General features: G+C 42.3%; 1 protein-coding gene across 1 annotated transcript in view; it reads right to left on the reverse strand.

Annotated features, from left to right (window-relative positions):
• Positions 1-60: 60 nt before the first annotated feature.
• The window catches only part of MICALL1 (MICAL like 1), a 65,371-nt gene continuing 42,376 nt past the window's right edge, over positions 61-23,055 (reverse strand). The window contains exons 6-16 of the mRNA XM_070756169.1: positions 20,486-21,054; positions 18,734-18,797; positions 16,584-16,978; positions 14,011-14,489; positions 10,711-10,845; positions 8,419-8,545; positions 8,241-8,331; positions 7,097-7,170; positions 5,500-5,614; positions 4,939-4,985; positions 61-2,107 (exon numbers count right to left, since the gene is read on the reverse strand). Of these exons, the coding sequence (XP_070612270.1) occupies positions 1,986-2,107; positions 4,939-4,985; positions 5,500-5,614; positions 7,097-7,170; positions 8,241-8,331; positions 8,419-8,545; positions 10,711-10,845; positions 14,011-14,489; positions 16,584-16,978; positions 18,734-18,797; positions 20,486-21,054 (2,218 nt within the window). The 3' untranslated portion in view covers positions 61-1,985. The remainder of the gene's footprint in view (positions 2,108-4,938; positions 4,986-5,499; positions 5,615-7,096; positions 7,171-8,240; positions 8,332-8,418; positions 8,546-10,710; positions 10,846-14,010; positions 14,490-16,583; positions 16,979-18,733; positions 18,798-20,485; positions 21,055-23,055) is intronic.

Genomic DNA, 23,055 nt, shown 5'->3' on the forward strand with positions numbered 1-23,055 from the left:
TCCACTTTCTGCCAAGACCTCTCAAACTATAGAAACAAACACAACAGGTACAAAATATAATGTTTTTTATCAGTTTTATTATTGATTTCATCTGTGCCCATCAGTGGAGACAGCAGTTAAACACAAGGTAATTATGTTCCCCAGAATCTGGTAATTTCTGATGGGAATGCATCTGAGGTTATTTGAAAAGATTGACTTGTTTTGTTTTATAAAAGGAAGAGCTGTGCATTGGACAATCTTGTATTGGAGAGCAAGAATCAGATGGTGGCTACTGTTCTGATAGAGCAAAGGTGTCAAATTTGCGCCCCCACCCTGTCATCATGTGACGTATTGCAACTTTTCCCCCTTCTCTAAAATGGGAGTGGGGGTGGCCAGGGCGTGATCCATCCAGCCCATGGGCTACAAGTTTGACACTCCTGTTGTAGAGGTTGAGAAGGTGGTCCCAAACAGAGCTGACACCACCAATGAATTCAGTTCTACTTTAAAAAGGCCAAAACCCTAGCGGCTGCTTTCCAGATGTGTTGATTTATCCATCATTCCCAAACTAGTATTAACATGTCGTACTGGCTGACCAGATGGGAAATGGTAGCATAACACATCTGGAGGGCTCCCAAGTTAGGGAGGGCACTCCAGATTGAAAATCACAGTCGAGGACTGTTTGCCAATTCATCACATTTGAATAAAGCAGCACAGCAATTTGCTAATAAGAACTCAAACCAGCACCTACAATATTATCAACATTTAACTCAGACCAAACAAACATCTCAATAAATAATCCCTCAAGTTAGAGAAGCCGGAAGAGAAAAAAAGGACTCTCCCCTCTGAATTCATACATACACACAAAACGAAAAAGCTGAAAGTCAGATAGGGGGTGGGAGTTTGGCTACAAAAATTATAAAGATCTTTTGCACTCTTGGGGGGGGGGGACGACGTGCACATAAACCCTGAGGGGAGGGAGCTAAGAAGAATTACAGTGGTACCGTGTTGATATTGAAGACAGCTTGACATTCTCTCCTGGCTCTAATGTTTGGCAGGCAATGAGTTATTGTCCCAGCCTGCTTGTGTCCCCTGATATAAATAGCAGCAGCAGAAGCAACTAAGAGGGTTAAAAAGATCCAGTCGTTTTCCATTCACACCTGCACAAATCTGCCCTGTGACAGCAGCTCCCATTTGCTTTACAACAGAGGCCAAAGCTGTCTTAGCCTTTCCTCTGTGGTTTGTTAACTGGTTGCCAAGAGAATCAGCATTCACAGCATAATATCTTCTTTGGAGGCAGAGAAATTTTCCAGAAATAGAGCGCTGGTCAGATTTGGGGGCTGTTTTTAACAGATTTTATACTAAGACTTTTTGACGGTCAAAATATTTTAAAAAGTTGAGCCTTCAACAAAAATCTGCCCTGAAAGGCCAATTTTTTTAAAAAAAATTGAATAAGCAAAGAGGAGCAAAAGAATGTGAAAAGGAATTTGAAAGAGATAACCAGAGGCTCCCAAACTACAATGGGGATTCCCTTCCTCCTCCCTCCCCCAAAGAGATTATTAGGCACATGTGACTATCACAGTTAAAAGGAAGAAGAGAATTAGTGCAACTTTCCCCATAACACGCATGATTAAAAGTTCTGAACAATCAAAGATATAATAGGTGCACGACTGAGGAAGTCTAAAGCTATTTTATTTGTCCATTCCCATCCCCACCCTGAAAGGGAAAATGGCAAACAGCTACTTCCTCCATGTCTGTCCCTCTCTGTAATGTGCTCATAAGACTTGCCATATTTCCCCCTTTTCTTAACACCTGCTGCTGTGGAAGATGGTTGGATTTCTCCGAGATAAAGCCAGCTTTGGTGTATGGCAAGGCACAACCTCTTTTTTTAAAAAAATGGGCAAAAGCAGGAAGCCATCCTACTTGCCAGGCACAGCATGCCCAGCTAAATGGGGCTGAGCAGTCAAAGAGACTAGCAGCCCCATTACTCTTTTTGGTTGCCAGATGCTTTAGCTTTTTTCCTTGGGGGATTTGCTTTTTGAGTCAGGTTTATTTCCAAGTAACTTCAGCACTTTCATTGGTTTGAATTTTCCTTTCTTCTTGCTGTCAGCCTCGGAGTCCTTGCGAAATTCTGGAGAGAGAAAAGGGTTAGGGTTAGTGGCATGCAATGTAGGGGGGATTAAGAGCATAGAAGATTCCCTTAGAATCAGCCAGACTATTCCAACTGTCTGCTTAAACTGAACAAAAAGCTCTTCATTTTCAGAAACTATTCTTTCCTAACCTTACCTGCAACGCTCTCTACATGGGGCTACCTTTGAAAAGTGTTCGGAAACTTCAGATCATGCAGAACGCAGCCGCGAGAGCCGTCGTGGGGCTTCCAAGATTCGCCCACGTTTCCTCAATACTCCGTGGCTTGCATTGGCTGCAGATCAGTTTCTGGTCACAATTCAAAGTGTTGGTCATGACCTTTAAAGCCCTACATGGCATTGGACCAGATTACCTCCGGAACCACCTGCTACCGCACGAATCCCAGTGACCGATAAGGTCCCACAGAGTTGGCCTTCTCCAGGTCCCGTCGACTAAACAATGTTGTTTGGCGGGCCCCAGGGGAAGAGCCTTCTCTGTGGCGGCCCCGGCCCTCTGGAACCAACTCCCCCCGGAGATTAGAACTGCCCCCACCCTCCCTGTCTTTCGTAAACTACTCAAGACTCACATGCCACCAGGCATGGGGGAGTTGAGATATTCCTTCCCCCTAGGCCATTACAAGTTATGCATGGTATGTTTGTGTGTATGTTTGGTTTTATAATAAGGGTTTTTAGTTGTTTTATTAATTGGATTGTTACATGCTGTTTTTTATCATTGTTGTTAGCCGCCCCGAGTCTACGGAGAGGGGCGGCATACAAATCCAATAAATAAATAATAAATAAATAAATACCTGATCAAGCACTGAACTAACCCAATATCCTTTGTATAACATGTGGAAAGACTTTCTTAGATCACAGTTGCTTAAGCAATACATCCAGAACATGCCTCAATGATAGGATTTACAGGAATGTAAATTTTATAATTTAAAATGTACATTTAGTGACTAATATTCAAAACTTGTGCATAGATATTATCTAAGAATCTAAATACATGTACTTGTGTGATTTCTAAAACTTAGATAATATTGGAATCGGAGGTAGCAAAGTTTACAGAATCTGCAGTTGTGTTCAGATTTCCACTCCCTTCTTATATTGGATTAAGAAAAAAAAAGATTTTCAGGTGGAAAATATTAAGAGCACAACAGCCATTGAACTTATTCATTACTGAACCTGCACCACTCTGGGAATGAAAACAGAATCTCAATTTAGAATTATTACACTGTACTCAGAATCAATCCCATCCAGTATGTATGCTGTGATTCTCCAGGTCAAAGAAAAAATCATTTTCTCTTGACAATGAACTGTTCTTGTTAACAGAAAAAGTTTCTAGCTTTTATGACAAATCACAAAGGATCCTGGATTTCCAATATTTTTGGCAGAACGTCTATGCTTTCTATTTGTTTTTGATCCACAGCTACCAAAATCAATGTAAAATAACTAATTAAATGCATGTTATTGAAAAAGGTTCATGACCTGCATTTTTTCCTTTTGAGGTATTTGCTTCAAAGGGAAGGAGGATTGACCTCTTCTATACTGGAACTGGAAGAAAAAAGGCAGATTCACTGGTACAATGCCTCAGTTTATCTCCTCTTTTCACCTAACTTTCTTTGATTTCCAAGATAGCAAGAGCTATCATGAGCTTTTCCAAATATGCCCATGTTACACCAACACTCCGCAGTCTGCATTGGTTGCCGATCAGTTTCCGGTCGCAATTCAAAGTGTTGGTTATGACCTATAAAGCCCTTCATGGCACCGGACCAGATTATCTCAGGGACCGCCTTCTGCTGCACGAATCCCAGCGACCAGTTAGGTCCCACAGAGTGGGTCTTCTCCAGGTCCCGTCAACTGAACAATGTCGCTTGGTGGGACCCAGGGGAACAGCCTTCTCTGTGGCGGCCCCGGCCCTCTGGAAGCAACTCCCCCCAGAGATTAGAATTGCCCCCACCCTCCTTGCCTTTCGTAAGCTGCTTAAAACCCACCTCTGCCGCCAGGCATGGGGGAATTGAGATACTCTTTCCCCCTAGGCCTTTACAATTTTATGCATGGTATGTCTGTATGTATGTTTGGTTTTATAATAAGGGTTTTTAACTGTTTTAGTATTGGATTATTATTATATGCTGTTTTATTGCTGTTGTTAGCCGCCCCGAGTCTGCGGAGAGGGGCGGCATACAAATCCAATAAATAAATAAATAAATAAATAAATAAATAAATAAATAAATAAATAAATAAATAAATAAATAAATAAATAAATAAATAAATAAATAAATAAATAAATAAATAAATAAATAAATAAATAAATAAATAAATAAATAAATAAATAAATAATAATAATAAATAAAAGCTATCTGCTACTCTCCTGTGTTGGCAAAGGGAAATAAGCTAAACCAACACAACTTCCCTCTCCCTTGGTTCATGGTTGCAAATGTGCTGCCACTTTTGACAAAGATGTACCCTAACAACATAGAAGTGTGCCAATACTACATACTGCCAAAGTCAATTTAGGATGGAGAAACATTACTTTGTATTTCCCATTTCAAATTCCTCCCATCTGCAAGGAACAAAAAGTATACTTTACTGCTAAGATGTATTATGGAAAACAGGATAAGTTACCTATTTGGTTTATATTTTATACTTCATTAAACTATTAGCATTTTTTTTAGGATAGAACTGAAGTTGGTCTGGGTATAGATATTAAACATATTTTGTACAGAAGACAAACATATTTAATAGTTAAACAACAATATCAGTGCCTAATTCTGCAAACAGCAACTGCATCTGAGACTGGGAAGTCTGAATGACTAGGCCTCATTCTTCTTACCTTTTTTTTTAATCATGGCTTCCAACATTTTATCTTCCTCTTCCTCCCTGGCAAAACAAGCAAAACAATCAGATCCCGTTTTAGTCAATGTAGCCAGTCGGACTGATTAGAACAAGAATCGTGCTCCTAAAGCAGCGATGAGCTGCTATTTGGTGACCAAAGTCTGGGTTTAATATTTTTCAAGTGGATGAAGGTCCAAATAGGGAAAATGCATCACACGTATGCTATTGCCTGGGTTTTACAATTTTTTAAAAAAATTGTTTTTAGTTCAATTAAATCCATTTTGGGACATTGATTACATTTTGTGAATGTATCCTTTCCTAAAAAGATAGCTAATGGTGGCAGGAGATTCCAGAAGCTGTATATTGCCCACCCCTCGCGTATATAAATTAACACACTACCCTTTTGCCCAAGTTGCTAATATCACCTGGCTTAGCTTATCAAAGAACTGATGGTAAGAATCACACATTCAATTATGCTCTGCAGTGCTACATCAGCATTTCCCAGACCAATTGTTTTCAATGAACCAAAAACACAGCCATTCGCTTTTCATTTCACTACCTTTGCCGATCCTCATCCAGACTGTTGACAATGGCATTCCGTTGTTCAATAATAGTTACAAGCTCTTCCATCAATACCTTCTCCCTGATTCGGTCATCATCTGTCCAGTCTTTATCTAGTGCCCAACAGAAAGAAAGAGAGGAAACAAATTATATAATAAAGACAATTTATGCTCTATAAAATGTTACATGAGAAAAGTGCTTCTGACCCCCATTTATGCATCTTCTTCACTACATATTAAATGCGGTGAGAATACATTGGTACCTCTACTTACAAACTTAATTTGTTCCGTGACCAGGTTCTTAAGTAGAAATGTTTGTAACAAGAAGCAATTTTTCCCATAGGAATCAATGTAAAAGCAAATAATATGTGTGATTGGGGAAACCACAGGGAGGGTGGAGGCCGTTTCCTCCTGGGAGATCCCTAGAGAGGCCCCACGGAGGCTTCTCCCTGCCTTTTCCGGCCCTGTTTCCTCCTGGGAGATCCCTAGAGAGGCCCCACAGAGGCTTCTCCCTACCTTTTCCAGTTACAGTTTCGGAGGCTTGGGTTTGTAAGTGGAAAATGGCTCTTGAGAGGAGGCAAAAAATTATTGAACATCCGGTTCTTATCTAGAAAAGTTATAATTGGGGGTTTTGTAGGTAGAGGTACCACTGTATATAAAAGATTGGGCAAATTTTGCTTTCCTATCTTGCTTCTATAGTGGCATCTTCAGTAACACAGCACCATGATTCTGTGGAAATCCACTGCCATTAGAACAAACGATAGTAGATTTACAAGTTCCTATATTTTATGTGCCATTGAGGTTTTTTTGGCTGAAAATGAATGAGAGCTCACCAAAATATATATTAAAAGGGGGGATCGAATAATCATAATCCCAAACATCTGGACCACCACTTGAACACTATTGGTATTGACAAAATCACCACCAGTCAATTGCAAATGGCAGCTTTTCTTAGAACAGCTCACATCCTCTGACAATACCTTTAACACCATCAAACAACATCTGTCTATCCCAGGTCTCTGGGAAAGATTTGATAGGGGTAAAAAATGCCAAATCCAGTCTAAACATCTGGTTGACTATGCCACCATAATTATTATTACCATGTATATTAAAGGATCGGCTGTGGGTTGTCATTTGAATGTTGTTATGAATCAGTAAGTTCTGATATCTTTCAACAGGTCATTATACTTTCAACCTATTTTGGGAGTTTCTTTTTTGTTGGATTCATGCTTTTAGGGCAGAAATAGAGGGCATACAGAAAAGCTCTTGGTTAGAAACAGATACTCTGCTTTTACAGAACAGTACTCCCTGCTGGCAACCAAAATATGGTGAAACAAATAAAAAAACATAAAAAAGCAATAAACACAATTCAGTCTTCCTCCATGTAATTCCTCCCAGATGTGTCAAACTGTAATTCTCATCATTTCCCTCCAGTACAGTCCATGCATGACCGATACTGGATTAGGAAATAACCAAGCCCAATGAGAGAACAGATGCTTACGATTTAAATAATTTCCTAATGCTACAACATATTTCATTTAATTTTTTTTTCTTTTTAAAAAAGCAAACAGCAGGCTAACACCCTTTAAGACTTGCCAGGTTTATTAAGAAGACATCGCAATTCATACTCCACATCAGCTTGACGCTGCTCCAAGTTCTGCTGCTTAAAACTCGAAAGAAGAAACAGAGCATGTATTATTGCTTTAATTATTGTAAAAACTGATATACCATCTTTAAGGATTGACACAGTTCTCTCAAATCTTCAGTAAAAGAAAATATTCTTTATTCTCCGGTATTTTTGCACAATTTCTGCTTGTGGCTGCCTCCATATTTGCATTTCTGTTATCATTATTGAATTTGTCGCTATTGAAATATTGAATGAAATCCAGGTAGATCACTTTTCCAAAGGTCAAAAGAACTACTGTGAATACTTTATACTAATTATCTCTGGGCTTCCTACAAATAATCAACTGACCATTTTGAAACAATATTGAATAAAATAGGTAAGCCAGGGGTCCTCAAATTTGGCAACTTTAAGACTTGTGGACTTCAACTCCCAGAATTCTCCAGCCGGCATAGCTGGCTAGAGAATTCTGGGAGTTGAAGTCCACAAGTCTTAAAGTTGCCAAGTTAGCCATTCTGCTTTCATTCTACGCCCCATACATAGGAAATCATCCAACTAATAAACTGCTTCTCACTGTAGAGATTTTAGGAAGAGAGCCACATTAATTTATAGTGGTGAACAATGTGAAGGAGTCTAATGGCATATTTATTCAAAAGTTAAGACTTGCTGAATTCAATGTACAGTGTTCCCTTGATTTTCGCGGATTCGAACTTCGCAAAACGCCTATACCACAGTTTTTCAAAAATATTAATTAAAAAATACGTCGCGGGTTTTTCCCCTATACCACGATTTTTCCCGCCCGATGGCGTCATATGTCATCGCCAAACTTTCGTCCGCCTTTAATAAATATGTTTTTTAATAAACTTTATTAAATAAACATGGTGAGTAATAATCTGAATGGTTGCTAAGGGAATGGGAAATTGTAATTTAGGGGCTTAAAGTGTTAAGGGATGGCTTGTGATACTGTTCATAGCCAAAAATAGTGTATTTACTTCCGCATCGCTACTTTGCGGAAATTCGACTTTCGCGGGTGGTCTCGGAACGCATCCCCTGCGAAAATTGAGAGAACACTGTATTAGTAAGCATGTTTGGGATTGCAGCTTATATTGTACTCACATATAGATAAGTTCAGACTCCCGACGCACTAGCATATGTTTCTCATGAATCAGCTTAAACCAATCCACCAGCAAACCGTCTTCAGGGACATCTGCCAATTGGAGACAGGACAGGGTGAGGTCAGAAAAACACACTTCCTTCCCTTGTCCAGTCTTAGGAGTAGCATCAGCTAGCCTACCATTCTCTATGCTGCGGAGTTTTCTTTCCAGCTCAACTCCTCGGTGTTCTAACTCATCCAGCTGTTGCTCAATGCTGTCCATCTCACCATAAATATTCTCCACTGGGACATACTGATCCGACTGAACCTATAAAAAAGAAGAAAAAACCCAAAGAACTGCAAATATCCCACACAAGATTTGTATATCGTATCAACTACAGTGATCCCCCGGTTATTGCGTCCCCAACCATTGCGAACAGGGTAATTTGCGATTTTTGAACCCGGAAGTCAAAACACCATCTGCGCATGCATGCCCTTTTTTTCTATGGGCACACATGCGTAGATGGCACCCGGCAGATCAGCTGCTGGGCGGCTTCCCTGGGTCTTCCCCCTCTTGCTGGCGGGAGGGCGAGCGGCGGGCATCAGCAAGGAGTTTCCCCACCGCCCACGCAAACTCCTCGCTGCCGCCCGCCCTTCGCCCGCCCACGCCGTTCATTCTCGCCGCTTCCCACCTGAGTCCTGAAGCGAATTCGCTTCAGGACTCAGTTGGAAAGCGGCGAGAGCGAGCGCTAGCGAACGTCTTGTCCGCCGCCCGCTCGGCGTCCCGCACCCACGCCGTTCATTCTCGCCGCTTTCCAGCTGAGTCCTGAAGCGAATTCGCTTCAGGACTCAGGTGGAAAGCGGCAAGAATGAACGGCGTGGGCGCGGGACGCCGAGCGGGCGGCGGACAAGCCGTTCGCTAGCGCTCACTCTCGCCGCTTTCCACCTGAGTCCTGAAGCGAATTCGCTTCAGGACTCAGCTGGGAAGCGCGAGCGAGCAGCGCCAGCGAACGGCTTGTCCGCCGCCTGCCTGCCCACTAGCGAGGAGCCGAAGATTGGGTGGCGGCGCGGCTGTTTTAAAACGTCGCCGCCGGCATGGGGGGCTTCCTAGCAGCCCCCCAAACCCGGGTTGGGGGTCCGGGGGGTGCTGGCAAGCCCCCCATGCCGGCGGCGACGTTTTAAACCCTCGCAACGAGCGGGGGATCACTGTATTTCCAGAGTAGACAGAGAGAAATAATAGTTACTGACAATAAGACAGAAGAAGGACAGAATTTAGGAGAAGATACAAAATGCCAAATTCCTTCTGACTTCTTGCCATTGACTGCCTAGCTTCATAACCGTGAAAGGCAGGCAGGGAATTGTTTATTGTCTTTTATTTAACTGAACATTCATAGAAACATAGAAACATAGAAGACTGACGGCAGAAAAAGACCTCATGGTCCATCTAGTCTGCCCTTATACTATTTCCTGTATTTTATCTTACAATGGATATATGTTTATCCCAGGCATGTTTAAATTCAGTTACTGTGGATACGTCTTTCGGCAAATCTGAATACATGCTTATTATCTATGTAAAGGTATTTACAAATTTAAAATAAAGAATGAATATTACATGCACAAAGTTTCGGAACACCCTTTTAGTCACCACTTCATAACACAGCCTTGGAAGAATTGAAAACTTCCAAGTGTTTCCTATAGTCAGAAAAGTATTTTTCTATTTTCTTTCTTAGATTTTTTTTTCACATCTCACTGATAGAAATAACTTTTTTATCTTAAACATTCTTTTGGGAAATTCAATTTCCAAAATTTGCCACCCATAACTGGCATTGAAAATGAAGAACGGTTGCGGGAACTGGGTATGTCTAGTTCAGGGGTCCCCAACCTTGGCAACTTTAAGACTTGTGGACTTCAACTCCCAGCTATAGTAGGTGGAGAATTCTGGGAGTTGAAGTCCACAAATCTTAAAGTTGCCAAGTTTGAAGATCTCTGTCTAGTTTAATGAAAAGAAGGACTATTGGAGACATGATAGCAGGGGTCTCCGGGGTTGCCACAAATAAGAGGGAGTCAAAGTAATCTCCAAAGCACCTGAGGGTACAACAAGAAGCAATGGGTGGAAATTAAACAAGGAGAGAAGCAACTTAGAACTAAGTAGAAATTTCTTGACAATTAGAACAATTAATCAGTGGAACAGCTTGCCTCCAAAAGTTGTGAATGCTCCAACATGGAAGCTTTTAAGAAGATTGGATAATTATTTATCTGAAGTAGTGTAGGTTTCCTGCCTAAGAAGGGTGATTGGACTAGAAGACTTCTAAGGTCCCTTCCAACTCTGTTGTTGTTGTTAAAATTCTGGAAAATGAAGCTTATCTAAGCTATCTTAGTATTCAATCCCTCCCTTAGAAGATTAGTAACCCTCTTCCAGCATCTGTTAAAAAAAAGGAAGTTCAGGAAGCACCATGCAAAATTATTTCCCCATTTATCCCCAATTTTAATTACCTTCCGTTTGATTAGTGGGAAACCATGTCCAGGAGCAGGAGGCCTTGCTGGTTTGGGTCCCTTTGAAGCTTTCTTAATAGAGGGGGAAGCGGCAGGTGATGGCTTCCGGTTGAAGGGATTCTCCTTACAGGATGACTAGGTACAATAAAAACACATGATTCTATCAAGACTGTATAATTATCTTCTTTAATTGTTATTGCCCTTGGTGACAATTTTATACCTAAATATTTAACTCTTTTTACAATTTGTAGTTCTAATTTGTTTTCTAATATTTGCTTTTCTTTATTTGTTAAATTTTTTATCAATACTTTAGTTTTTTGTTTATTAATTTTTAATCCTGCTACTTTACCAAATTTAGTAATCTCATTTAATAAATTTTCACCAGATTCAATGGGGTCTTCTATGCTTGGATCTTATATTCTTGCCCCTTTATTTTCAACCCTTTAATGTCTTTGTTAGATCGTATCTGTGTTAATAAAACTTCTATAGCCAATACAAATATTAAGGGGGAGAGAGGGCATCGCTGTCTTACTCCTTTTTCAATGTTTATATTCTCTGTTAATTGTCCATTGATAATAACTTTTGCTGATTGTTTAGAATAGATAGTCCGGATGGTTCTTACAAATTTTTCTTTGAATTTCATCTTTATTAGCTGATTAATAAAAAAATTCCAATTTAAGTTATCGAACGCTTTTTCTGCATCTAAAAATATCAAAGCCAAATTTTTCCCCGGGTTTGCTTCGTAATATTCTAGTAGGTTTATTATATTTCTCAAATTATTTTTAATGTTGGGTCCCTTTGAAGCTTTCTTAATAGAGGGGGAAGCGGCAGGTGATGGCTTCCGGTTGAAGGGATTCTCCTTACAGGACAACTAGTTACAATAAAAACACATGATTCTAGCTGCACCTTCATTCTTTAATGGAAACATTCCAAATGCATCGATAAAGAGTGTATCCCCTTCAAAAAAAAAATTCAAAATTTTCCCCTCCAGGTCAAATAAGTGGGAACAGATGAATATATTGTCCATCTCATACATCTAGATCAGTATGAGATTTCTGAAGTAAAGGAAAATAGATGCTATAAGAAGCTGCAAGTACTGTGGAAACACTAAAAGATTAGACAGTATTTTTCTGCCAAACATTAAAAGCCAAGAATCTAAGTGTTCTGTCGGGCTCTCTGATAGGAGCCTCCTGAAAATTCAAGGATACAAATTTCAGACACACACACACACGTTTTAAAATTCAAAACAATGTTCTTTATCACAAAAGTCAAAATAAACTAAGCACTCTTTTTGTATTGCAAAGAGCACTCTTCCCAAAACAACCGGGTAGTCTGTACAATGTCCCTTAAGCAGTCATTAAGTACTTAGCCAGCAGCTGTGGAGAAACTTCACACCCCTTCTTCTTCCAAGGAAGGGAGACACACACACACACGCTGCTCTGCTTTGGTTTCAAAGGCATGAAAAAGCAACAAAGTCCAGCACACAAGATTCCTGATGAAACTACAACAGATATTCTTCCACAATGGCTAAACCCACATGCTGCTATTTATAGCAGCAGCCCTAACTACTGGAGCCCCACCTAAACACAGGTGGCCTCCCTTATTTCCTGTAATATGTTCTTACTTGGTCTCTTCTACGCATAATTCTGTGCTTGAGTGTGTCCAACATGTCATTATCTGAAGCTATAGAAGATAAGGGAGATTGACTGCCTGGGCTGTGTGCCAAGCCCCCCTCTGCCGAGTCACTCCCACCTTCTTCTTCATCTGAGGAAACTAAACTCTGAACTGATTCTGTCGGCAATAACACAGGCCTGTGACATGTTGAAGTTTCCCCTGCAGCCGCCTCCCCATTCCCTGGGGCAGGAGCTGGGCCAGAGCCAACCACAGCACTAAGACTGTAGGAAGTTCCACTTTTAACTGTCAATCCATCTTTTAGAATCAAACGGGCAATATCACAATTTAAGACAAAAATTCTTCCAGCCCTACTATTCAATTGAATGGCAGCTTGAATTTGGACAGCATAATTTAGTTTGGGAACTGAATGTTGAGCAGTCTTTTTGTTTGTTTCTTTGTCTTAGGTAAGAGTCACTGCATAAAAACAAAAGTACCATTAGGCAACTATCTTATAAGAACATGGGTACATCTAGTTCAGTTTTATTATTACTGACTATTGTGCCAGATTCCATGACGGAGTCCTCCCAGACCTACCTGAAAATACAATCCTTACTATGCAAAGGGTGTGCTCCACTATTGAGCTCCACTATTCTTGTCTTCTCTTGTTTACATAATTTGTCCCATTTCTGGGGAAATAATTCAGAAGCAAATAAAATGAACTTTTTGGTGAAGGCAGCGTCAAGAGTATTCTCGCTCATCAAAGTGAGATAGATTTTTGCTCTCCAAATGAGCCTAGCTCTTTAACCCTCCCCTGAGTAAAACCAAGTTTATTTCTTTATTTCTTTATTGGATTTGTATGCTGCCCCTCTCCGTGGACTCGGGGCGGCTAACAACAGTGATAAAAACAGCATGTACAAATCCAATACTAAAACAGCTAAAAACCCTTGTTATAAAACCAATCATACATACAAACATACCATGCATAAATTGTACAAGCCTAGGGGGAAGGAATATCTCAGTTCCCCCATGTCTGACGGCAGAGGTGGGTTTTGAGGAGCTTATGAAAGGCAAGGAGGGTGGGGGCTATTCTAATCTCTGGGGGGAGTTGGTTCCAGAGGGCCGGGGCTGTCACAGAGAAGGCTCTTCCCCTGGGTCCCACCAAACGACATGGTTTAGTTGACGGGACCCGGAGAAGACACACTCTGTGGGACCTAACTGGTCGCTGGGATTCATGCAGCAGAAGGCGGTCCTGGAGATAATCTGGTCCGGTGCCATGAAGGGCTTTATAGGTCATAACCAACACTTTGAATTGTGACCGGAAACTGATCGGCAACCAGTGCAGACTGCGGAGTGTTGGTGTGACATGGGCATATTTAGGAAAGCCCATGATTGCTCTCGCAGCTGCATTCTGCACGATCTGAAGTTTCCAAACACTTTTCAAAGGTAGCCCCATGTAGAGAACTTCAGAAGCAAATATCATTGGCCCTAATTCTAAAGTGATGCCAGGGGACCAAAGAAGCATTTCATGGACAAAAATGGAATTGCCTGAATGCTTTATAGCAAACAAATCCTAAGTTTCCTAGAAAGATATGTATACCAATGAGTAGCTTTGGTAGAGGGAAACAGGAGAGATTTAAGGGAAGGGAAGAAAAAGACAGAGAGCTCCCAGCTATGCCTGCCACCTACCTTTGGCTGTGCTTTGGGTGAAGGAGAGTTCCTTGCAGACCCACTGTTCAGCTCAGATGCCAAGAGAATGGGAGTGGGAGATGCCCCAACAGGAGGCTTAGGAAAGATATTCCCAGGGCTTGTTTTCAAGTTCCCAGATGAAGAAATCCTGGCAGTCTGTACATGTCCACCTTGTGCCTCATCCCCAAAGCCCGTCAAATCACTGGATGATGATAAGGAGGAATCAGTAGAACGAGCAGGCAGAATGGTAAGTCCCTCACCGGAAGGGACACTGATCAGCGGGGAGTCCGAATGGGAAAGGATGGAAGCAGCTGGAGCATGGACTGTCGGCTCAGAGGAGCTCTTGGGCACCGAGGCATCGTTCAGGTTATCAGCAGCCTTGGCCAAACACTCAGAGGTGATGCTCTCCAAGCTGAGCGCTGGAGACGGCGTGGAAGAAGAGGGTTCTGAATGGGAAAGCCTGGAGATGGGATGGGGAACTGCAATATAGAAAGACAGAGTTTAGGATTTTATTTATTAGATTTGTATGCCGCCCCTCTCCGTAGACTCGGGGCGGCTCACAACAGTGATAAAAACAATACATGGTAACAAATCTAATAATTAAAATCTAAAATAACAGTTTTACATTAAAAGTCTAAAAAGAAAAAAAAAACCCAATAGATCAAATACATACACACAATCATATCATGCACAAAATTACATAGGCAAGGAGGCGACAGAGGTGGGTTTTAAGGAGTTTACGAAAGGCAAGGAGGGTGGGGGCAGTCCTAATCTCTGGGGGGAGTTGATTCCAGAGGGTCGGAGCCGCCACAGAGAAGGTTCTTCCCCTGGGTCCCGCCAGACGACATTGTTTAGTCGACGGGACCCAGAGAAGACCAACTCTGTGGGACCTAACCGGCCGCTGGGATTCGTGCGGCAGAAGGCGGTTTCACAGATATCCTGGTCCGGTGCCATGAAGGGCTTTATAAGTCATAACCAACACTTTGAATTGTGACCGGAAACTGATAGGCAACCAATGCAGGCTGCGGAGTGTTGGAGTAACATGGGCATACTTAGGAAAGTGAAGCCGAGCCTTGTGAGCAGACAAAACCACCCTAACTCGCCTGAGGGGGGAGGAGCTGAGGGCATTGTTGGGTCAGGGGCCCACGCGCTAATTGCAGGGATGACTTGTGGTGGGCCCGTCACAACCCTCCGGTAGCCTCTGCCCGCAGTTCAGTGTCACCTCAAGCAACAAAGGGAACGACTGCCTCTTTTTCCGCTGCCGTCGCTTACTGCCGCCTGCTGCCGCCGCCTCTTCTTCCTGGATCCCTCTTGCCTTGAGCTTCCCCTTCCCCTGCCCTCACTCTGAGCACCGGTGCTGCCACCGCCGCCATGGGAGATGCCGGCAGCGAGCGCACCAAAGCCCTCAGCTTGCCGCCCCGTTGCCCCTGCGGGTTCTGGGGGTAAGTAAAACCAGGAATGGAGGAGGGAGGGAGGGGGAGGAAGGAAGGAAGGAAGGAAGGAAGGAAGGAAGGAAGGAAGGAAGGAAGGAAGGAAGGAAGGAAGGAAGGAAGGAAGGAAGGAAGGGAATTTCTCCACTTCACGGAAATTTGACTTTCGTGGGCGGTCTTGGAACGTATCCCCCGCAAAAGTCAAAGGACCACTGTAATTGCATTTGTTTTGGAAGCAACTGAAAGAGCAAATCATCCATGATCTATACCAGAAGTCTTCAAACTTGACAACTTTTAAGACTTGTGGACTTCAGCTCCCATAATTCTGGGAGTTGAAGTCCACAAGTCTTAAAGTTGTCAAGTTTGAAGACTTCTGAATACAGTGGTACCTCATCTTACAAACCCCTCGTCACACAAACTTTTCAAGATGCAAACCCGGGGTTTAAGATTTTTTTGCCTCTTCTTACAAACTATTTTCACCTTACAAACCCACCGCCGCCTCCAGCAAAGCACCCGTTTTTGCACTGCTGGGATTCCCCTGAGGCTCCCCTCCATGGGAAACCCCACCTCTGGACTTCCGTGTTTTTGTGATGCTGCAGGGGAATTGGGGGTGGGGTTTCCCAGCAAGGGGAGCCTCAGTGAAATCGCAGCATCGCAAAAACACAGAGGTCCGGAGGTGGAGTTTCGAGGACTTCGGTGTTTTTGTGATGTTGTGATTTCACTGATGCTCCCTTCGCTGGGAAACCCTACCTTCGGACTTCCGTTGCCAGCAAAGCGCTCGTTTTTGCAATGCTGGGATTCCCCTGCAGAATCGCAAAAACACAGAAGTCTGGAGGTGGGGTTTCCCATGGAGTAGAGCCTCAGGGGAATCCCAGCAGCGCAAAAACGGGCAGTTCGGCTGGCAAAAGGGGTGAATTTTGGGCTTGCATGCATTAATTGCTTTTCCATTGATTCCTATGGGAAACATTGTTTCATCTTACAAACTTTTCACCTTAAGAACCTCGTCCCGGAACCAATTAAGTTAGTAAGACAAGGTATCACTGTACTGTAAAAAGAAGGCATTCACATGCTGGATAAGTCAGAATTCACATCTAGAGGCATCCCCCTCCCCCCCTCATTTTAAAACTTGCTGTAGGAACTCACTAAGTGGGGAGGCACTGGGTGCTCTTGGAGCTGGTCGCTTCTTTGTCTTGGGGCTGCTCGTGGGAGTAATGCCGTACCACGGATGGGTGGGCTTGAGACCCTCCTCCTCATCCTTTTGCTCTTGCTTTTGTGTGCTCTTTGGTAAGACAACTTCTGACTCATTCTCTTCCTCTTCTTCGTCTTCAAAGGGATTGTAAGGCTTCGACTCTTCCGGGACAGGTCTGTCTTCCCTGGTGTGTGCCTTTCCTCCTCTTCCTCTCCCTTCATTCTCTTCAAAGGCCACTGGTGAGCTTTCCTTGCTATTGCCTGGTGGTCGAGGAGCTGCTTTCTTCCTGGGTTCTTTTTGAACCAGTGCAATCCACGGAGGGTCCCTGGGCCTTAGCAGTTCACCAGCGCTAGTTGGAGGACAAGAAAGGACATAAGGAGGGATGAAAAGGAAGACTGGAATCCCAGCACCTAGAAAGTTAGTTAGTTAGCTAGTGAGTTAGTGAGTTAGTGAGTGAGTGAGTTAGTTAGTTAGTTAGCTAGTTAGCTAGTTAGTTAGCTAGCTAGTTATATTTGTATGCTGCCCACTCTAATAGGACTCAGGGCGGCTAGCAATAATTACTAAAAACAGTAAAAAATTACAACTATAGCAAAATAGCAACATTATTAAAAATACGTAAGGAATAAGCTTAAAAACCATACATACACACAGTCATTCTCAATTCCAGGCCTGCCAGAAAAGCCAGGTCTTAATGGCTTTCCAGAAGACCGGTAGTGTGGAGATAGTACAGATCTCTTGGGGCAGTTGGTTCCAAAGAGGCAGAGCCGCCACATAGAAGGCTCTCCCCCCAGGATCCTGCCAGCCGACATTGTTTGGCGGACAGAACCCGGAAAAGTCCAATTCTGTGGGCTCTTACTGGCCCGTAGCGAGGCATGAGGCTGGAGGTGGTCCCGTATGTAGTCTGGCCCTGAGCCATTTAGGGCTTTAAAGGCGATAACCAACATAATTGTGTCCAGAGACTAACTGGTAACCAATGGAGCTTGCGAAAAGTTGGTGTGATACGGGTGTACCTTGGTACACCCGTAATTGCGCACGCCGCTGCATTTTGTACCAGCAATCCCTGAGTAGAGGAAGATGTGTTCCTGTGTCTCCTTGGGAGAAAACAAGATGCACTTTCTGATATGTACAAATCGAAATAGTCTGCAAGTATGCTACACAATGCAAAGGAAGGCTATTAAGGAATAGCTAAACACAAAATAATTATTCCCGCAATTTAACCAAAGTCCTCAAAACCCCACCTCCAACCTCTGTGTTTTTGTGATGCTGCGATTTCACTGAGGCTCCCCTCGCTGGGAAACCCCACTTCCGGACTTCCGTTGCCAGTGAAGCGCCCGTTTTTGCGCTGCTGGGATTCCCCTGCAGCGTCACAAAAACATGGAAGTCCGGAGGTGGGGTTTCTCATGGAGGGGAGCCTCAGGGGAATCCCAGCAGCGCAAAAACGGGTGCTTCGCTGGCAACGGAAGTCCGGAGGCGGGGCATCCCAGTGGCGGCAGTGGGTTTGTAAGGTGAGAATAGTTTGTAAGAAGAGGCAAAAAAATCTTAAACCCTGGGTTTGTATCTCGAAAAGTTTGTATGATGAGACGTTTGTAAGACGAGGTATATAGTGTTGGGTGAACCCATTGAAGTTCGGGGTCGGCGGGTTCGGCCGAACTTGGCAGCAGGGTTTGGGTAAGTTCGCTGAACCCAAACCTGAACCCCAACACTTCTGGCCCCGCCCTCCCGTCTTCCGCCAAAGCAACCCGCGGCCGCCTGTCTCCTTTTACTTCTTACGGAAAAGGCGTGGCTGCAGCGTCCTCTTTGCCTTTTGTAAACTTCTTAAAACCCACCTCTGCCATCAGACATGGGGGAACTGAGATATCTTCCCCAGGCCTACATAGTTTATGCATGGTATGTTGTGTGTATGTTTTTTAAATTATGGGTTTTTAGTTTTTTAAATATTAGATTTGTATTGTACATTGTTTTCTACTATTGTTGTGAGCCGCCCCGAGTCTACGGAGAGGGACGGCATACAAACTTAATTAATAATAATAATAATAATAATAATAATAATAATAATAATAATATTTCCTTCCCTCTCAATAAGATTTTCAAGAAAAGGACATACCGATCTGAGGATGTAGGCCTGCCCCTCGGCTTTGGAACGGGAGGGCTGAGCTCAGGAAATTTACCTATTTCAGAAATGAAGAAGACATACTTAGGTGCTACTCTCTAAAACCACTTCCAAAATCATTACACTGAATATTTTAAAAGGTCTATTCTTTGCTTTTATGCCTAGGAATCAAAGCTTGGCTATGTATCTATTCAGTATCCTATATTAAAGGACATGTTTTTCTGGAAGAAGAGGCACATTCTCTTATTTCTGGACTCTGCCATAATTCTTTGGCACATGCTTAAAAGCCAGAAACCCTTTGGATGTATAGTACATTATCCCAACCGGGATCATCACTGCTGGTAGGGAATGATGGATATTCAGGCCCAACTAATGGGAAAGCATCAAAACGGGGATACCCAAGCAATAGCAACCTGTCGCTTTCTACAATTTTTCTATGTATTTCATATATCAAGCTTTGCTGGTCCATCATTAGATTTTCTATCAGGACATCAAGACTGCAAAGAAGTATTAAAATAAAATATTATTACATTATGGGTATTAAAAGTAGGCCAGGTTTCCCTAACCTGTCTCTTCCAAATGTGTTGCATTACAATTCCCATAATCCTAAATCAGAATGACCATAATGACATTTGTTCTCCAGGACATGTAAAGGCACTAGACTCGGCTCAAGCAAGCAAGACAACACTGAATGGACACTTATCCGCTGTAGCATAAAACATTTTAGAAAAATAAGTATTAAGATGCCTTCGTGGGAGGGGAAATCCATGAATGCATATATACATCAGTATTCCTTGTTTCTATAAAAGACACATATTTTCCTTACTTTGGTGTGACCTGAACATACAGGGTTACAAAGAGTGCAGTTTGGAGGTTTAAATTACTTCCTGTGTCCATGTTTCCTTACTGTTGGTATGTCTCGGTATAGCTGGGCTAAGAGACCTTAGGCATACACCGAGCAGAGAATTTTAACAGAGCGTGGAGGTGTGATAAAGCCAAAGAAAAATACACAGACTTAGTTATGCTTAATAAGTACTATTTACATATAGACAAAAGATAGAAACAATTCATAATAAGCACTAAGCAAATACAGTGATACCTTGTCTTACAAACTTAATTGGTTCCGGGACAAGGTTCTTAAGGTGAAAAGTTTGTAAGATGAAACAATGTTTCCCATAGGAATCAATGGAAAAGCGATTAATGCGTGCAAGCCCAAAATTCACCCCTTTTGTCAGCCGAAACGCGCATTTTTGCGCTGCTGGGATTCCCCTGAGGCTCCCCTCCATGGGAAACCCCACCTCCGGACTTGCGTATTTTTGCGATGCTGCAGGGGAATCCCAGCAGGGGAATCCCAGCAGTGCAAAAACAGGTGCTTCGCTGGCAACGGAAGTCCGGAGGCAGGGCATCCCAGCAGCGGCAGTGGGTTTGTAAGGTGAAAATAGTTTGTAAGAAGAAGCAAAAAAAATCTTAAACCCCGGGTTTGTATCTCGAAAAATTTGTATGACAAGGCATTTGTAAGACGAGGTATCACTGTACAATAAAATACGCACAAAGCAAAATACACTCCCCCCTCCAGGCAAAGTAAAGTAAGAATGCCTGAGCAGAAAATGAGCGTCACAGCGTCATTTGAGGGAAGGAGTACTGGCGCCCTCTTATGACGAACCAGCCTAGCATATTTAACATTTAAAGTAGTACAAGTTTACAGTGGCAAACCCTAACAAACATGTACCCTGTACTAACACTTACCATTGACCAAATCAGACGGTGGCTCACTGGAACTCTCGTTTTGCATATTGGCTCTGGGCCTTGGGACCGGATATAAGTTGAGTGGCGACAGACTGGCTGGGTCTGTGCTCCTCCGAGGGGCAGGGGTAGGCCGAGGTTCTTTGAGCTGCCCATGTTGCAAGCTAACCTTTTCTTGGACAAGTGTCGGTGGCTTGGTTGGTACAGGCGGCTTGGAAGGCATCCGTAAGCAAGAGCCAGAAGTGGAAGAAGTGGGCACTTCATCCTTTGGCCGGATACAAGGTATCTCAAGCTCGGTGCCGACTTCACCAACAGTTCTTTCCTCTATTTTGCCCATCTCTTCCATGGCTGATGAGTGACCTTCTGATATGCCGTTCTTTTCTTCCATCTCGTTACTCACTGTCCCAGCTTCTGTATTTTCCTTTCCAAGCAGAGGTTCTGGAGTCAGCTGGTGCTCAGTCCTCCCGCTCAGTTTGTTCAGCTTACCACGATGCTGGGTACACACAAACGTGCCCGATTCAAGTCCAGGTTTGTAAGATCCAGGAATGAGTGTGCTGGCACATTCTTTGCATCTGCCGGAGACGTGAATCCATGATCAAAAAGAGAAGAAAAAAAGAGGAAAGCTCTCAAGTTCTTGTTTGCCTTTTGATAACAGGAAAACCCAAAGGAAATAAAATTCTATCCGTGATTTTGCTACAGATTCACTCAGTGTATGTACGTGGGGGGGAATCGCTTATCATTTTTATCAGTTCCCATCATCCCCACTTTTTAAAAAATTTCTTTATTGTTTTCAAAAATATTTCTCACGTTTTCTTTAGGTTTTACAGATCCTATTCCATCTCTATTACCTTTTGTATATATCTTTCATTTCTTTATATCTTTTATTTAATAGTATACATTCAATTATATATATCATTGGTATAATACATCTTTGAGATAAAAGGAAAGAGGGAAAATGTTTGCTCTTCATTTCTGTTGACATTCGTAAGGTATTTGTTATTCTTTCTATATATATCCTGATACTTTGTATTGTAACATTTTTAGTTTTACTTTTGAATCCATTCATGCCATTTGTACCATGATCGTTTTGGTTCTTTGATTTTAGTTCCCTTAACTGAGTTTGTGATTTCATCCATCTCTACACATCTATATATTTTGTCAATAATTAGGCTTTCAGTTGGGATCTGTCCCATCATCCCCACTTTTAAGCAACTTCCCTCGATTTTCGCGGGTTCAAACTTTGCGAAAAGTCTATACCACGGTTTTTGAAAAATATTAATTAAAAAATGCTTCATGGGTTTTTTCCCTATACCACGGTTTTTCCCGCCCGATGACGTCATATGTCATTGCCAAACTTTTGTTTGCCTTTAATAATTTTTTTAAAAATAAACTTTAATAAATAAACAGGGTGAGTAATAATCTAAATGGTTGCTAAGGGAATGGAAATTGCAATTTAGGGGCTTAAAGTGCTAAGGGAAGGCTTGTGATACTGTTCATAGCCAAAAATAGTGTATTTACTTCCGCATCTCTACTTCGCGGAAATTCAACTTTCACAGGCGGTCTCGGAACGCACCTCCCGCGAAAATCGAGGGAACTCTGTATATACCAATACAGGTAGCACAGGCAAAGGCAGCATTTTGCTGCTTCCCTCTCCCAACTCAGAGTCATTTTTGTCTATGGCTGCAGCCCACTGAAACCTGTAAAAGAAAAAAATATATACCTATTCCTAGGCTATTGTAAATTCAGGCCCCATCCTGCAGGACTGATCCAAAACTGCCACCACCCACAATGTCCACACGAAGACCAAATATTTCTTCATGACAATATTTCTGTTATTAAGCCCATAATACTTTGTGTGGCTATATTATAAGCCTCCATCTCACCTTCTCTTTATTGAACAAGCACATCCCATCCTAATGTCTTGTATCTGGCCTTACTGCTTGTAGAAATTAAAATCCACAATTGTTTTCCAACGTGAATGACATAGAAAGCTGTTTTTTAAAACTGTATTTACCGTATTGCATTCAACTTTTGCCTTTTCTCTGAGAGTTCAAGATTACATTAAGAGAGTTAAAGTCAAATTTTCCCCCTATTTTTATCCCCACAACAACAATGTGAAGTGAAGCCACGACAGCTCCACAGTAAATCGTAAACTCTCTGGTCTAAGTTCAACTCTTTAACCGCTGTGCCTGAAGGGTTTAGATTTTGGGTTTTCAACTCAACAAGACAGTTATATAGAACTGGAAATAACACAATTGAATCTCACAGTACTGTAATTTGTATTAGACAGTCCAGAAAAACCAAAATAGGGTTTCTCTTGATTTCTTTCAAAGATAAAAAGATAAAAGAAAGAAGGAAGGAAGGAAGGAATTGATTGATTGATTGATTGATTGATTGATTGACTGAACTTATATGCTGCCCCTCTCTTTGGACTCGGAACGGCTCACAACATTCCGATAAAAAGATACAATATAAAACATTCCTAAACCAATTCATAGAATAATTACTTTTAAAAATATGTCTTAAAAACTAGTCATTTAAAAACGAACAATCACATCCATGCTGTCACATTC

The sequence above is a fragment of the Erythrolamprus reginae genome, chromosome 6 (genome assembly GCF_031021105.1).
Source record: "Erythrolamprus reginae isolate rEryReg1 chromosome 6, rEryReg1.hap1, whole genome shotgun sequence".
In the NCBI taxonomy this organism is placed as follows: domain Eukaryota; kingdom Metazoa; phylum Chordata; class Lepidosauria; order Squamata; family Dipsadidae; genus Erythrolamprus; species Erythrolamprus reginae.